Raw genomic sequence first — 15,348 nt, 5'->3', positions numbered from 1 at the left:
GTTTCTTCTGGAGGTCTCTGGGTCTTCACAGTCTTCTCCGGATGTATCTGTGTCCTTATTTTCCTCTTATAAGAACACCAGTCATATTGGATCAGGGCCCACCCTGACAGCCTCAGTTTAACTTAATTACCCCTTTAAAGACCCTATCTCCAAACAGTCACATTCTGAGGTCCTGGGATTTAGGACTTCAACATACAAATTCTGGGGGACACAATTCAGCCCACAATCACTAAAGAGTTTATGATTTTTCTTTTTCGCGTATTTCGACATAAGTATTTATAGTAGGTTTAACATAACTCTTGAGAAGAAAATTTAAGACCAAGAGACTGGCCGGCATCATGGGCATGTGAAACATAACCGATGTGCAAAGAGAAACTATTATCTGACAGGGCACTATACCTGCTTAGGATCTACTGAAGAATTTTCAGAGAACTTTGCCCTAGGCAGCAGCTTCAGGTGGAAAAGGGTGATAGTTGATCCCAAGCACCAGGCAAGTGAAATTCAGGAACAAAAGCCAAGATTCATTCCATCACTTGACAATCATTTTCCTGAATGGCTGTGTGTACACCACCAAAAGATAGGTCAAGTCTTCACTCAGTCACATCAAAATCTTGTTTCCTCACAAAATTTTCTCAAGGCATGGTCCCCAGGCCAGGCCACCAGCATCTGAGTGCCTTGGAGTGTCTGTTAAGAATGCAGGTCTCTGCACCCGACCCCAAATTCAGTGAATGCAGTTCCAGGCCTAGGAACCTGCACTTGAACAAGCACCCACCTACCCACCCACTTGGCTCTGTGGGTCTCTGCCCTGAGAGCTGTGTGCTGCCATCGATGCACACCCTCTTCACCCAGTAGAAAGGTCATGCTTGTTCAAGTTACAAAACTGAACACACGTTTATTTCACACACAGTACAATCCAGTATAGGCAGAAAATCACTCTGTATCACACTCATGATCAATATCCTCCTTTCATTTTGGTATGTCATTGCAAACCTGGCACATCATTCGGCTAAAAATCACATAGAAGATCCCTAGGGAAACTAATCTAATGGCTTTCTTCAACAATAGATTTCCTCTTCATTAGTCAAATCAGCACTTGCTGACAGAGGAATGCAATGCAAGCCTGACAGTGATATTCCTCAACAGGGAAGACTACACTTATGCTTTTAAGTATAAAGATTAACTTTGAATGGCAGAGAGCCTGATTTGACTGTTATCAGCCACCAAGAACTCAAAGGGGGAAGCAACAGCATTATGGAATTTGCATTCTTCCTGAAAACTCAGTCCCATAGCCTGTATGAGCAAGGGTCCCAGACACTGGAGAGGCAGCAACGGTGATCAGAGGGCCTGCTCACATGCGGACACACCGCGGCTGGGTCTCTCCAGGCTGTGTCCTTCCCTGAGGTCCATCCCCCTGGATGCACATTAACTTGGTCCTCCGGTCTGGCAGTGGATATTTGGGAGGCTTTGGATTGTAACTGTTACTGTTCCAAGAATCTATGTCGGCCGATCCCCAGGGTAACATGTCCAGTCCAAAATATAGATGTTCTCATGGTCTGAAGGCCATTCTGTAGGTTGCACATATGTATATGTATGCATGTTGGCTCCTATGGGAGACAAAGCTTCCTTCCTCTTTAGCAAGTGAACACTGAGCTGGCAATGCTGCTTTGGCTACCTCTTTTTCCTGTGTGCCCTCATGTGTGCAGCAATTGAACCAGCTATTTCTGCATTCTTCTTGTTCTGGCCAAAATAATCAAGAAACTCACCATCTGGCCCAATCAAGTACATTATTATTGTATGATCCACCTGCAGAGAAAAGGGGGAGAGGGGTGACAAAAAGATTACCAAAATAAGCTGCTTATTTTACAGAATAAATGTTGCAGGATGAGAGAACTTCACATTAATGCTTAAATAACTTTGGTGGCACCTATTATTTATGGAATGGGCCTAAGCCCTTCATCGTAAATTCACAGTGACAAATTATCTAAAATCTTTTGTGTTCCAGAAATCTGCACTGACTCCTGCTTGAGACATCAACTAGAACTTGGATTTCTTTTGGTTCAATCCTTAACAACACACTCTCTGAGAAAAGAATTCACTTCTAAGAAACGGCTACCACAGGCCTTCATAAAAGTCAATGCTGTGGGACAACAATGCGTGCTTGCAAAGAGCTTACGTTTACGTGAAGAATATGTCATCTGACCCCTTAACCGTATTATACAGAGAGAGCACATGGAATGAAAGGTGTTGGGAAAAAAGCACTTTCTTTAATAAGTTCTTGGGGATATTTTGGGTTCCTTTGTCTGAGGAAGAAGTGGTTGTCATTCATTACCACCTAAATTCTGCTTACCAAGTTTTATGAGAAGAAACCAGAAAACTACTAAATATATAATTTATAAATTCTAACTCAGTATTCAGTCCTGATATCAGTGATTCAAATGGAAACATGAAAACAAGTATTTTTCTCCCCTGGGAAATTTTTATAGTACACTGAACCACCTATCTGATGTAAATCACCTGGAATCTCCTGAGGAGCCATAAATGTTCCACCTCAGGAATCATTTTAAATCCACTATTCATTTTCCTGGCAAAGTTCTCGAAACATTCCTAGCTCTAACGTAAATTTAGATTCGTCATCAGGATTTTTTTAGTTCTATGCTTCCGCAAAACCCAATTTTAAATGAGCACAAGACTTGGAATTTGGAGTCCTTGGAATTTACTGCAGGCTTGATTGCTACTTGGCAAGACTAAAAAAAGACGGGAATGTGATCATACATACCAAACTCAAGACATCCCCCAAATATACCCTAACGCACATTATAGGTCTGTGAGGTTATTATTTTTTAATATACACACATTCATAAAGAGATAGCAAATGGAAAGAGCCACTTGCCCACTCACACAAGGAAAGAATGTACACCAAGAGAGCTCAAACAGCTGCTGATTTCATGTGTTTTGGAACAATTTACTGCAGGAGTAGGACAGGGCATCTGTGTCTCTCCACACATTTGAAACATGTAAGTCAGAATTAGGTCTCTAGTTCGCTCTTCAAACCTTACCCTGTAGCTTACATCTCTCTTTCTTCCTATTCCTTCCTTTTCTCTATTCTCTCTCTCTCTCCCTTAAAAAATATAATTGCAGTGTTTTGGACTTATTTTATGAGTGTCCTTGATATAAATCACTTTCTAATACATAATAAAACTATTGTTCTATCTGTATCTGTCAAACTTTTCAATTGTCAAGTCTCAATGTCCATTTAGGTGTGAGCAGAGCAAATTGCCATCTGTTTCTAACATAGAGAACTTAAAAGTTCTAGTAGTTCCTGGTAGAGAAAAAGAACCAGCACTTATTGACAAGCTCTTTCACGTGCCATCTTAACCCAGGAGACACGTTTCATACTCCTCTACAACAGATAAAATAGGCTCGAGAGGGTGAGTTATAGAATTGGTAAGTGCCATACCTAAGTTTAGAACTTAGATCTGTCCAACTTCAAAATCCACACTCTTTTCATATCACAATGTTGCCACTATCTCTACTGGAATTCTACTGGAGGGTAACAACTCAGTTTTTCTAATGTGCATTTACACACACACACACGCACGTATATAACTTTTACTTTTTGAAAATATATGCTTACAAAAAAGAACAAAAGAATATAGAGTAAACTCATATCCCTTCCAGACTCCCAGAATCCTCAGTTCTCCTCAGAAGGAACCACTGCCGCCAGGTCCTTCTGTATCCTTCCAGAGAAATTCTCTGCATTTATTAGTGTGTGTAGATAGCCACTCATTTCTTTTATCATCTATCACCTATTTAAGTTTACACAGAAGTGAAAATATACTATACTTGTTTTCTCATTTAACGATATTTTGGACATTGTTCTATATCAGCACATATATAGTAGCCTTTTAAAAAATGGTTTGGTTTTCAGATTTTTTGCAAACAATGCTGTAGGGTATATCTGTAGGATAAATTCCAAAAAGTAGGATCTCTAACCTGAAAAGTATTCTACTTTAAATGTTGATAGATACTGACAAACTGCCCTCTGAAGAGGGTGTTCCTATCAACAATGCATGAAAGTGCCTGTCATTCCAAATTCATTCCAACATTATAGTTCCTCTTTTCCCAAATTAGATTTTGACAATGTATTTCAAATTTTTGACCTCTGCTGATCTAACAGGTGAAAAATAGCATCACATTATACAATCCACATTTATTTTATTATGAGTGAAACTGAACATCTTTTCTTAGGTTTGAAAGCCATTTATAATCATTGTCAAAAGTAGTTTCTAGGTACTACTTACAAAGTAATGTAATATTTTACACACACACACACACACACACACACACACTGCAATGATGTCCACATTTAGCTTTCAGTGGGATCCTAAATGATTGGCATACCCAGTTAACATATATTATGGCATCAATATAAGGATCCCACTAGCGTTCAAAACCCAGCTTACCTTTTTCTGCTGTTCAGATTAAGAAAATCTCATTCCATCATACCTCATCCTTTAAGCTACTTCCTCACTCCTTGCAGGTCCTTAAATCTCAATAGCAGTTCCCCATACCATCTTGTGGATGGTATGTGGAAACTCTGTGACCTCAAAAGACAGAAGTCCCACTAATGAAAAACCAAGGAAGCTGGTGAGAGTCTCCCTCTATTGGTTGATTTAGCAAATGTATAGCAATGAACTGATTCTTATCAAAATGTCAAATTCTTACAGCAGTAGACAAGTATTTTTCAAAATGGGGTCTAGGATATATTCTACAGTGTTCAAGAAGTCTCCATAAGGCTTAAATATTTGCATTTCCATTTTTAATATTAAAAAAATTCATATTCTGGATTACCTTCACAGTAAAACCTCAGTGCCCAAACCTGTGTTTATGTTTATGATCTCACTGGCCCCTTGCTATACACTACTGGTTACAGGCAGATAAGAAAATGATGTATTCTTGCTGAGTCAAGATCAACCAATGTAGACTACATAATCAAAGGTTTCAAAGCATTTTAAATTAAAAAATTCCAGGGGGGGTGCAGTTGGCTCAGTGGTTAGAGCACAGTGCTCATAACACCAAGGTTGCCAGTTTGATTCCCACATGGGCCAGTGAGTTGCGCCCTCCACAACTAGACTGAAAAAGTCTTGACCTGGAGCTGAGCTGCACCCTCCACAACTAGACTGAAAAAATGACTTGACTTGGAGCTGATGGGCCCTGGAAAAACACAATGTTCCCCAATATTCACCAACAGAAATTTAAAAATACATAAAATAAAAAATTGCAAGGGGCAGTTGATAATACAGTTGGGTATCTGCTAGTCCAACGCAAACCACACTCCTGTGGTGAGCAGTGCTTTGGTTTCAGCAAATATCTCTTGTTACTTTCACTGGCTGTTTTAATTGAGTTTTACAGGTTGGTTGGTTTTATTTGTAAAATCTCGTTTTGACTTTAGAATCATGAACTATTAGCACAAGACTAAGGAGTATCTAGTTTACAATTGTATATATTTAGACAACTTAATAAAACTCACTGAACACTGGAAGTCACACTGATTAGCTCACCTGCTCCTACTATCATCATAAGCTAAACTCAAAACCAGAGCAGGTAACTCTTTTATAGGAAGAGTAAGTAACTTTGGAAAGTTTTTTCCATGGCTTCCTCTCTCGACCATTGCTCCCCTCTCCTCTTCTCTCATTCTTCTCATGCTGCTGGTGCAAGAAGAGGAAGCCACAGTGCGGTCCTTCCACCTTCTTTAAACTTAGCGTTTACAGAAAAATGCTAATTTTTCTTGTTTTTTTCTCCCATGAGTCCAAGTTTCCCTAAATGATTAAGCAGAACTGAAAAATAAGACTATGGTGTGTGGGCTTAAGGCAAAGGGACTGGAAGCCTGTTTCCAATTTAGGGGGTAGGCTACAGGGGCACACAATATGCTCCAGGTTCAAAGGTGATGGAGACACCACAGTGAGATGTCCCTCTGCATATCGCTCTTGGGAACTGGCCACGGTGTAGCTGGCAGATCAATGATTCAAGGTGCTGTCTGTCTTTCTTTCTACAAAACCAGCTTTGTAGATGGAAAACCTCTTATTATTAATCACTTTGTCCAACCAATGTAACAGGGAGAAACCAGGCAATGACAACTGAGGAAAAAACTGAAATGATACTAAAATATAATACAATGTCAACTCTTAATGTGATGGGAAAGAATGTCCATATTAAGAAGGAAACTGGACGGGGCAATGCTTATGGCCTTTGTTGGTGCTTCACTGTGAAACCACTGATAAGAAAAGGAACAAAGGAACTTGGGCCTTAGCCTAGGGCTCCTGGGGGCAGTGCTGCTGATGAACGTAAAGACAGCTCTTTAATGGATGAGCTACAGAAGTGCAGCTTTATGGAATTTGTTCTTTATCATTAAAAAGCGTATCTTAAACACCTAGTTATGCAAAGTATATAGTTGATGTGAAAAACACCATCTTATTGAAAGTCTTTCTGCCTATGCTTTCTTTCATCTTTTCTCTTGCTTTTCAGAATTCTTACTCATTCAACCCACAATGCAGTTACCCATGGCCTAACACTGCTTCTCAAAAAGTAGCATATTTCAGTAGGCACAGTACCTTTTCAGTAGGCACACAGGGAGAACCAATATAATGTTTATAAACTAAAATAAGCTTTGCCCCCAAACGACGCTTCTCTTTATTTCCTGGTAGCCAAATGATTCTAAGACACCACTGATTTTATAGCGCCCTCTAATTTTATGTGCCACTACAAAAGAAAAACAGGCAATTAAATTATGAGAACAGTGAATATAAATTAAACAAGCACCCTCAAAAAAATTATACTTCTACTATACTTTTAAATATTCCTAATTCCTAAGGAATTTGCAATAACCTTAGGTTTTCTTTCATCTCTAAACGCAGTTGTCACTTATAGCTCTACGACTGTCTGGGACCTGGGAGCTGGCCCAAGGGTTGAGAACTGAGTGTTTACTTACTATGTAATCCTCATCTTCATCCTTGGGGCCAGGGCTGTAATACACTCGGTAAGCTCTGGCCACTTGATCAATCTCTTCTTTTCTGCCCGTCAAGCCAACCAGTTTGGGAGAAAATTCTAAACGAAAAATGAGAAGTATGCAAAACAACCATTCCACCTCAAAAAATAGTATTAGTTATAAAGCAGCCCTATTGCCACTTTCTCCCTGAGTCCCTAAACATTGCCTCATGTATCAAAGGAAAAGAAATTCACACAGAACAAATGAAAATTCTCCTTTGTAATATATGTCACGTTGAAATTAAACTGGAAATCAGTAACAGAACGATATCTGGAAAATCCCAAAATACTAGAGATTAAACACACTTCTAAATAACACATGGACCAAAAAGGAAACCTCAAGAGAATGTAAAAAGTACTTTGAAATATGAAAATGCAAACACAACTCATCAAAATTTGTGGGATGCAGCAAAAGCAGTGCTTGAGAGGGAAATTTATAGCATTGAATGTATATATTAGAAAACAAAAAACAAACAAACAAAAACTCAGACACAGAAATAGTTTAATGGTTACCAGAGGGTAAGGGGGAGCGGGGTGGTAGATGAAGGTAAAAGGGATCAAATATATGGTGATGGAAGGAGAACTGACTCTGGGTGGTGAACACACAATGTGATATACAGATGATGTATTACAGAATTGTACACCTGAAACCTATGTAACTTTACTAACCATTGTCACCCCAATAAACTTTAATTTTAAAAAATTTTTAAAAAAGGAAACAAGATCTGAAATCAACAATGTAAGTTTCTACCTCAGGAAACTATAAAAGAGCAAATTAAATCCAAAATAAGGAGAAGAATAGAATTAGAGCAGAAATCAATGAAATTGAAAACAGGACATTAATAGAGAAGATCTATGAAACCAATAGCTGTTCTTTGTAATCTATCATGTAAACCTTTCATAACTATCTAGTAGAGATCTGGAGGTAATATATGCTAGTTATTTAAATCACATTTTCTATTAATTTAGTTGTTTTTAAATAGTTAAAGTAGTTCTGAGATATGCTGAAATTTAAAGATATTACCATGAGTTAAGCACTATAGTTTTTCACTGCATCATGAGAAAAAAGTTTGCTTCACAATTAGTTCATACCAGGTCAAAATATCTGTATCTCAGTTTCCAGCAAATAATCTCATTGTATGTATTTGCTGTTAAGCTTTTGGAATTTATGTAAGTAAGCTGGTGAAAGTCACTTAAAACACCTGGATTCATCAGACTGAGATGAGAGTCCAACATTTAACAGCAGTACCTTCTTCCAAAGGTAGAGAAAATCTATTTTCAAGCCTTGGACTAATTCATTCTAAATTGAAAAATTGTTCAGGTACTGAAAAAGAAAGATGGTTAGTCTTTCTTTTCCACTCTATGAGTAAATGAAGAGAGAGGTGAATTAAGCCCGAATTATTTGCACATCCAAACCTCTTTAACAAATTGAATTGCAATAATTTTTTAAGTACCAACTTACTCACTTTAAAATCCCTCCAAAATGTAATTAATAATGATTATGTTATCAATCACTATACATAGGTGCTGTTGAAGAATATGATGATAAGGTTTCAGTATTTTAGTTAGACACAGTAACTCAGGTGTCTATTCATCTGGGGATATTTACAGTTTGGTTAATGTGTGATGAAAAATGATTGCCAATATAACACACATTTAAATTGGAAATCATTCGTCATCTAATGAGTTGTACCTTCCTTTTATTGCTTTAGGAAAGAACTATGCTCTTGCCCAAATTTCTGACAAACCTGCAAACTGTGGATATAAATTCTGCTTATATATACTAAAAACTCTAAAACTTCAAGAAGACATATACCTGTGTAACCTTGGGTTATACAAATATATCTTACATACACAACAAAAAGAATTATCTACACAAGAACAAACTTATAAACTGGATTTCATCAAAATGGAAAATTGTTCTTCAAGACATGGCTAAAATGACAAGCCATAGACTGGGAGAAAATACTGGCAAATCATACACCTGATAAAACTTACACCAGGAATATAAATAATAACAAATAAACGGCCCCCATAAAATGGGCAAAGGAAGTGAAGAGACAGCAACATGAAAATAGTATGCAAACAGCAGAATGACAAGATGCTTAACATTAGGGAAACGCATATTAAAACTACAATGAGGTACCATTAAATACCTACTGAAGTGACTAAAATTAAAAGGACTAACCATATCAAGTGTGGCAAGGATATGGAGGAGGAGCTGGAACGCTCATACACTACTGCTAGGAATGTAAAAATGCACATGCACTTTGGAAAAATGTTTGTCAGTTTCTTAAAAAGTTAAACATACACCTACCACATGGTCCAGCCACTGCACTCCTAGGTATTTACTGGAGAGAAATGAAAGCATGTGTCCATACAAAGACTTGTATATGAATGCTCTTAGCAGCTTTATTTGCAATAGCCAAAAACTGGAAATAGCTTCAATGTCCATCCGTGGGATGCTACTTAGCCATAAAGATGAACTAACTAGTGACACATGCTACAACACGGATGACTCTCAAAATAATTATGCTGAGAAAAGCCCTTCAAAAAAAGGGCACGTACTCTTCAATTCTATTTACATAAACTTCTAGAAAATGCAGAGTAATTTATCTGGACAGAAAGCAGATCAGTGGTTGCCTGAAGACGGGAGGTGGGTGAACAGGAGGGGCAAGAGGGAGGGATTAGCAAGGGCACAGGGAAACTGTTAGGGGTGGTGGATATTTTCACTTTTGATTGTGGTGATGGTTTCACAAGTACATACATATGTCAAAAGGCAACAAATTGTACACTTTAAATATGTACACTTGATATGGATTATATTGCAATCAATCTGTTACATAAAATATATAGCAGGTCTTCCAAAAAACACATTTTTAAAATAATCTCAAAGTTTTAGAGGATACGTGCATTAGAATGTGTCATATAATAAAAATATAAAACTATTCATTAGTCTTTCTCACCAGTAGCTTAAATCAATTTCACCGTAATTAAAATTTAAATCCCAGCTTTTTAAGCACCACTTTCTGCACACTAGTATAAGAAGAACAAAACCTGTCTGATCAGATTTTTATTCTCATCACATTTTCAGCTGAAAAAACTTGAATTTGGACAAATTAAGCAATTTGTCCAACCTCATAGGAATCTAAGTATTCACCCTTAATTCTATCAAAATTTAGTCTTTAAAAGTACCTTCTAACAGGTTTTAACCTGCATGTTGAGAGGTTTGAAGTTCTTTCATTAATAGTTATGTGTTTCTGTCATAATGAATGTTTTGGATCTATAAAATACATGCTATGAGTTCAAAATGTGTTTACATATAATAATTCATTTTAATTTCCCAATGTCCGTACTCCCAATATGTACGTTTGTCTTAATTTGACAAAGGAGAGAATGAAGTACAGAGCTGGAATTAGAAGTGATGTCTTTACTCTCAATTCAAGTCTCCGTTAACTTGGTTGCTATATGAAGGCCAAGTTCAATTCCTCCTCTGTGACAAAATAAAAAGAGCCCTGCACTAGGAATTGAGAAATCTAATTTGTTTTTTATTTATTTACTTACTAGCCATAGTCACAACTCTGAGCCTCATCTTTTTATTTGCCAGTAAAATTGGTGATAATACCATTTGTCCTCCGTATTTCACAAGGCATTGTAAGGTTCAAGTGAACTTATCTTTCAAAAACTGCAAGAGCTAAATAGATGCAAAGTATTACAAATGAAACATACCTTTCACATAATTTGCAATGGCTTCTTTTGTGTCCCTCTCTGGGTCAATAGTGATGAAAAGAGGAGTTAAATTTGGCAGAGTTGGAATACTATCTGAAAGAAAGTTCTCGTTGGTCAGTATTCACACCCAAAGGGAAAAGACAAAGAAAACCAGCAATTACAGTCCAGTGCAGTGAGTGCCACAGCAAGGTGTTAAGGAAACATAGAGGCACATCAAACACTGATGCTACATGATGGGGAAGGGAATGGGATGGGCTTTGGAGGAACAGATCCATTACACTATCTGTGGTAGAATCATACACATCCTACCAAACACCGGCAGCACTGCATGCATGCTGGTACCTGGACCAACTCTCTGGGTATCCTGTCTCCTAATCCAATAACTGGGTACTTGGAAGGGTTTTTCCCCCCACCACACCTCAAGGGCAAGGTATTCATAAGGACTGAATATTTTGGAACAATTCATTTTAAGAAGGATGTACCCTGCCTTCTCATTGGTACTACTGAATGCCCCCGACTGCGCATCACAGGTCACACCACAGATCTTCTAGTCTAACCGTCAGTCACCGGGAAAAGGCAATGGCAGTGTCGATGGAAGGCCACAAAAAAGGAAGAAACACAAAGCAGAGGTAAGGGAGGCCCAGACCAGTGACATTCTTGAGCAACCTGTTTTAGCATCACAAACTTCCTTTGCTGGAAAATAGGGTCACAGGATTCAAAGCAACAAAAGCCTAATGCTGAGATTTTATGTTCTCACAAACCACATAACTGCAACCCTCCACCTAATAGTAAAAATGTGAAAAGCGTAGTAACATTAAGGATATTAAGTAAACATATACTTTTATAGTGATGGCTTTCTTACCTATTTCATCCACGACGTGAATCATTTTTTCTAGTTCTTCTGGACAGATATCGGGACAATGAGTGAAACCAAAATAAATCAATACCCACTGACCCAGGTAGTCTTTATCAGTTTTGGGTTCTCCAGTATGAGTTATGAGGGAAAACGGCCCCCCAAGTAAAGGTTTTCCAATGCTTCGCTGCCGTTCCTTCTCCAGCTCTTAAAGAGACACAAACACAAACATAAAAAAAAAAAAAAAAAAAAAAGTCAATCTAACCACAGGTACTCAAATGCCTGATATATGGTCCGTATTATACTCATGACTGTGTGGGCATAAAGTGTAGAATATTCTCAGTTTTCAAGAAGCTTAAAAAATCGTGTAAGAAAAATAAACATAAAACAGAATCAAATTAAGTGCTCTGGTATGTTGTAAGGACTATAAGAAACTGGTGAAAATATTCCTTCCTCTTCTGGAACAAGTCATACCATCAAGCCAACAAGTGTGCCATAATATGGTTGGGGGAGGGGCACAGCAGTGCAGAACATGTAGACCCACGTGGGCAGGTAGGGTGGCTTGGCATTAGAAGTCTGAGTGTGCTGGAGGCAGCGGCACAGGGAAGGGACAGCGGTGATGAGATCTTAGTTACTTACTATGAATTGATCAAATATGTAAATATATTAGGGATAAGAGTTATAAATGGAAAAGGAGTCAGAATGATGGAAACAGAAAACTAGAATGAACCTTGCAGTATCGGAATTATGGTGTGAATTTATGGTTTCTATCTAGATGTATCTAGATGCAAATATATATGTATATATATACAGAGAGCCATCTCCCTATATATATATCTTTATATCTATATCTAATCTGTATCTATATTTATACATCTTTCCTAGCTCTGCCTACTGAGAAGAGCCAGGAGCAGACACACCCTAATAACAATGAGTTCTTATCCTGACTTTTAAATATCCTCCTCCACTAAAATGAAACAGGGCTTTTTAGAGGAATGGCTGATATCAGGGCTGGGGCAGAGAAAGCACAACATAAGCCTGGAACATCTTGTTATGCCTGAACTAAGGGAGAACTCAAAGAATATTGGAGATATGTCAAAAGGAAAACAGAAGCCTGGTCAAAGGGGCTCCCATTGACCAATCTGGGATAATTCGAACATTAAAATAAAGAGAATAACAAATTACAATACATTGGATATATAGGAAATCGTAAGTCCACACTGATATAAATAAAGTGTTTGATGGGGAACAGAATATTTACGTGAGTAAATAATACAGAATATTTACATTATTTACATATTCATCACAAAATACATATTAATTCCATTTTTGGTAGAGAAGCCTGACATGACAGACACCGCCTTAATCACTGAACATTATCAGTAATGGGACAAACCAAAATCGTGTGGCACCTGACTGGGTACAGTGGGAACACAGCATCATTTTTGTGATGTTCCTGCCAAAAGTACATGACCTAAATTTAATCATGAGGAAACATCAGACAAACCAAAACTACGGGACCTTCTACAAAATGACTGGCCTGTAATCTTCAAAGGTGTCAAGGTCATGATAGTCAGGTAAAGAATGGAAAGTCTGTTACACGTGTAGATTGAAGGAGTCTACAGAGGTAACAACTAGGTATGAGATGTGGTTCTGAACTGGATCTTGACTGAGGTCTGAAGATTGCACAGTAACATATCAGTGTTAATTTTCTGATTTTGATGGTTGAATTGTGATTATGTTGGAGAATGTCCTTATTTGTAGGGAATATACAATAGTACTTGGAGACGGCAAGGCATCATGTCACCAAATACTCTCAAATGTTTTAGGAACACTTGTCGAATTGTTTCATAACACATTTTTTAATAAAAAAGTTATTAATTCCAGGTGAAATTCCAAACTAAGTCAAAAGAAGCTTGCATTTTCCAGAAGTGTCTCTACCACCTTCCTAGTTTTTAGTTTTGTTTCATTGTGAAAGGAACTTAATTGCTCATCCGAATATAAAAATCATATCACTAAAACACGACTTGTTATACAAAAGAGATTCTAAAGCCTATGCATTCTCATTCCCAGATTTAAACATTATCCTTTGTATAATAACACCAAAAGAGATTCTAAAGTAAGGAAAGCAAAACAGATTTAAGTGTTACTTTAAAGATTTGCTGGAAACTTCTAAACCAAATCTTAAAGGTCCTGGAATATTCGCTAAAATATAAAGTTCCTGTAAATAATTTCTCAACACTTCAAGTGTATATCCAGAGCAGTTCCTAGCATTCTTTCTCTCTCTCTGTCTTCCATGGTCAGCCTCCATCCTTTCCCTCTGCGGATACTTAGTGATTTGCAGTGGGTTGAACCTTCCTTTGGCCTTCAGAGCACCCTGAACTTTCCTCTGGCCTGGCAGAACCTCATCTAGTAAAATCCTTTACTTCTGTGTCTGTCTCCCTACCATATGCACCTCAATGGCCGGACTGCATCTTAACCATCTTTATACCCTCTGAACTTCATACTACCCACGTTCAAATCTGTCCTACTGTAAGTCTTTTCATATTGTTAGACAGTGGTGTCCTAGAACAGATAAATGGCAATGGAAAAACAGGTGCAATACAAATAAAGTTGGTACTTTAGTGAGTACTACTATACTATTTTTAATTTCTTAGTTTTGATCAATGAGGCATGGCTACATAAGATGTTAACATTAGGGGAAGCTAAGTGAAAGGTATATAGGAACTTTCTATGCTATGTTTCCAACTCTTCTGTAGACCTGAAATTATTTCAAGATTAAAAAGTTTAAAAACAACAACAAAAAGATGCCAGTCCACAGCCAGGGCGAATGTTATTCAGAGCTGACCAGATGATATCTACTTACTCTCTGTCTTTTCTTTCTTGAAGTACTTCATTCCAGCCAATAAAGCTCCTCCAATAGCAAATGTGACTGCTAAAGACTTCCAGGAAACAGGCTACCGGGGCAGAGATTTCAAACATAAAAATACTAATAAGATGCAGACATTTAATCATACTAAATTTATTACAGTTTTTAACATACATACTCACAGGCTTTGATCTAGTTAAATGTACAGAATGTTTTCATGTTACTTTGGGATGACAAAATACTGAAACTTATTTTTTGGCGCAAAAACTAACTAAAATCCCAGCTCGAGTATGTATTTAACCGCGCGTGGAGAGAGCGTTGGCTAACAAGTTCTCTCTCTAGGCAGAAACTACCGGCAAACCAAGAGAAACGCGAGATGAGATTCTGTGACCCAGGTGAGCCGGCTGAGTTTCGGACAATGTCAGGCTAAGCCGACTGGTTTCTGAGGTTAAGACCAAGAGGGACAGAGCTGTCTGACAGCAGCGACGAGGAAAGGAAGTGCTCCAGGTGTGCACTCACCCCGGGCTGCGAGGGGCGCGTGGGGTCCCCGCGGCCCTTCGATTCGGGTCCTGACGTCCCCGGGGGTGGCGGCATCGCAGTGCTGAGGGGCCGGCTTCCCAGGCAGCTGCAGACGAACCCCGAGGCCCGCCACTTCTCTCGTCGTGCGCAGAGTTGCCTCAACAAGACCCTCGCGGTCCCAGTCCCCTGTGCCTGACCCCAAACGCCGAGACCGCGAGGTAGGAGAGGCCAAAGTTGACCACCCGGAAGCCCCATGATCCGGCCCCCACTTAGTAACAGACCCGCCATAAGCTTAGGAGACCGCGCCTCCTTTGACCCGCCCTTCCACTTCCGG

General features: G+C 38.5%; 1 protein-coding gene across 1 annotated transcript; it reads right to left on the bottom strand.

Annotated features, from left to right (window-relative positions):
• Positions 1-866: 866 nt before the first annotated feature.
• Positions 867-15,333, bottom strand: LOC117012875 (protein SCO1 homolog, mitochondrial). The gene is made up of 6 exons (XM_033089363.1): positions 15,015-15,333; positions 14,493-14,583; positions 11,636-11,833; positions 10,774-10,866; positions 6,989-7,104; positions 867-1,803 (listed from the first exon to the last, which is right to left on the bottom strand). Exons 1-6 carry the CDS (start codon positions 15,300-15,302, stop codon positions 1,669-1,671), a joined length of 921 nt encoding a protein of 306 aa, XP_032945254.1. The 5' UTR covers positions 15,303-15,333; the 3' UTR covers positions 867-1,668.
• Positions 15,334-15,348: the final 15 nt, after the last annotated feature.

Source organism: Rhinolophus ferrumequinum, chromosome 21 (genome assembly GCF_004115265.2).
Source record: "Rhinolophus ferrumequinum isolate MPI-CBG mRhiFer1 chromosome 21, mRhiFer1_v1.p, whole genome shotgun sequence".
Lineage (NCBI taxonomy): Eukaryota > Metazoa > Chordata > Mammalia > Chiroptera > Rhinolophidae > Rhinolophus > Rhinolophus ferrumequinum.
Note: the sequence above shows the minus strand (reverse complement) of the source record. Positions and strands in the feature narration are given on the sequence as shown.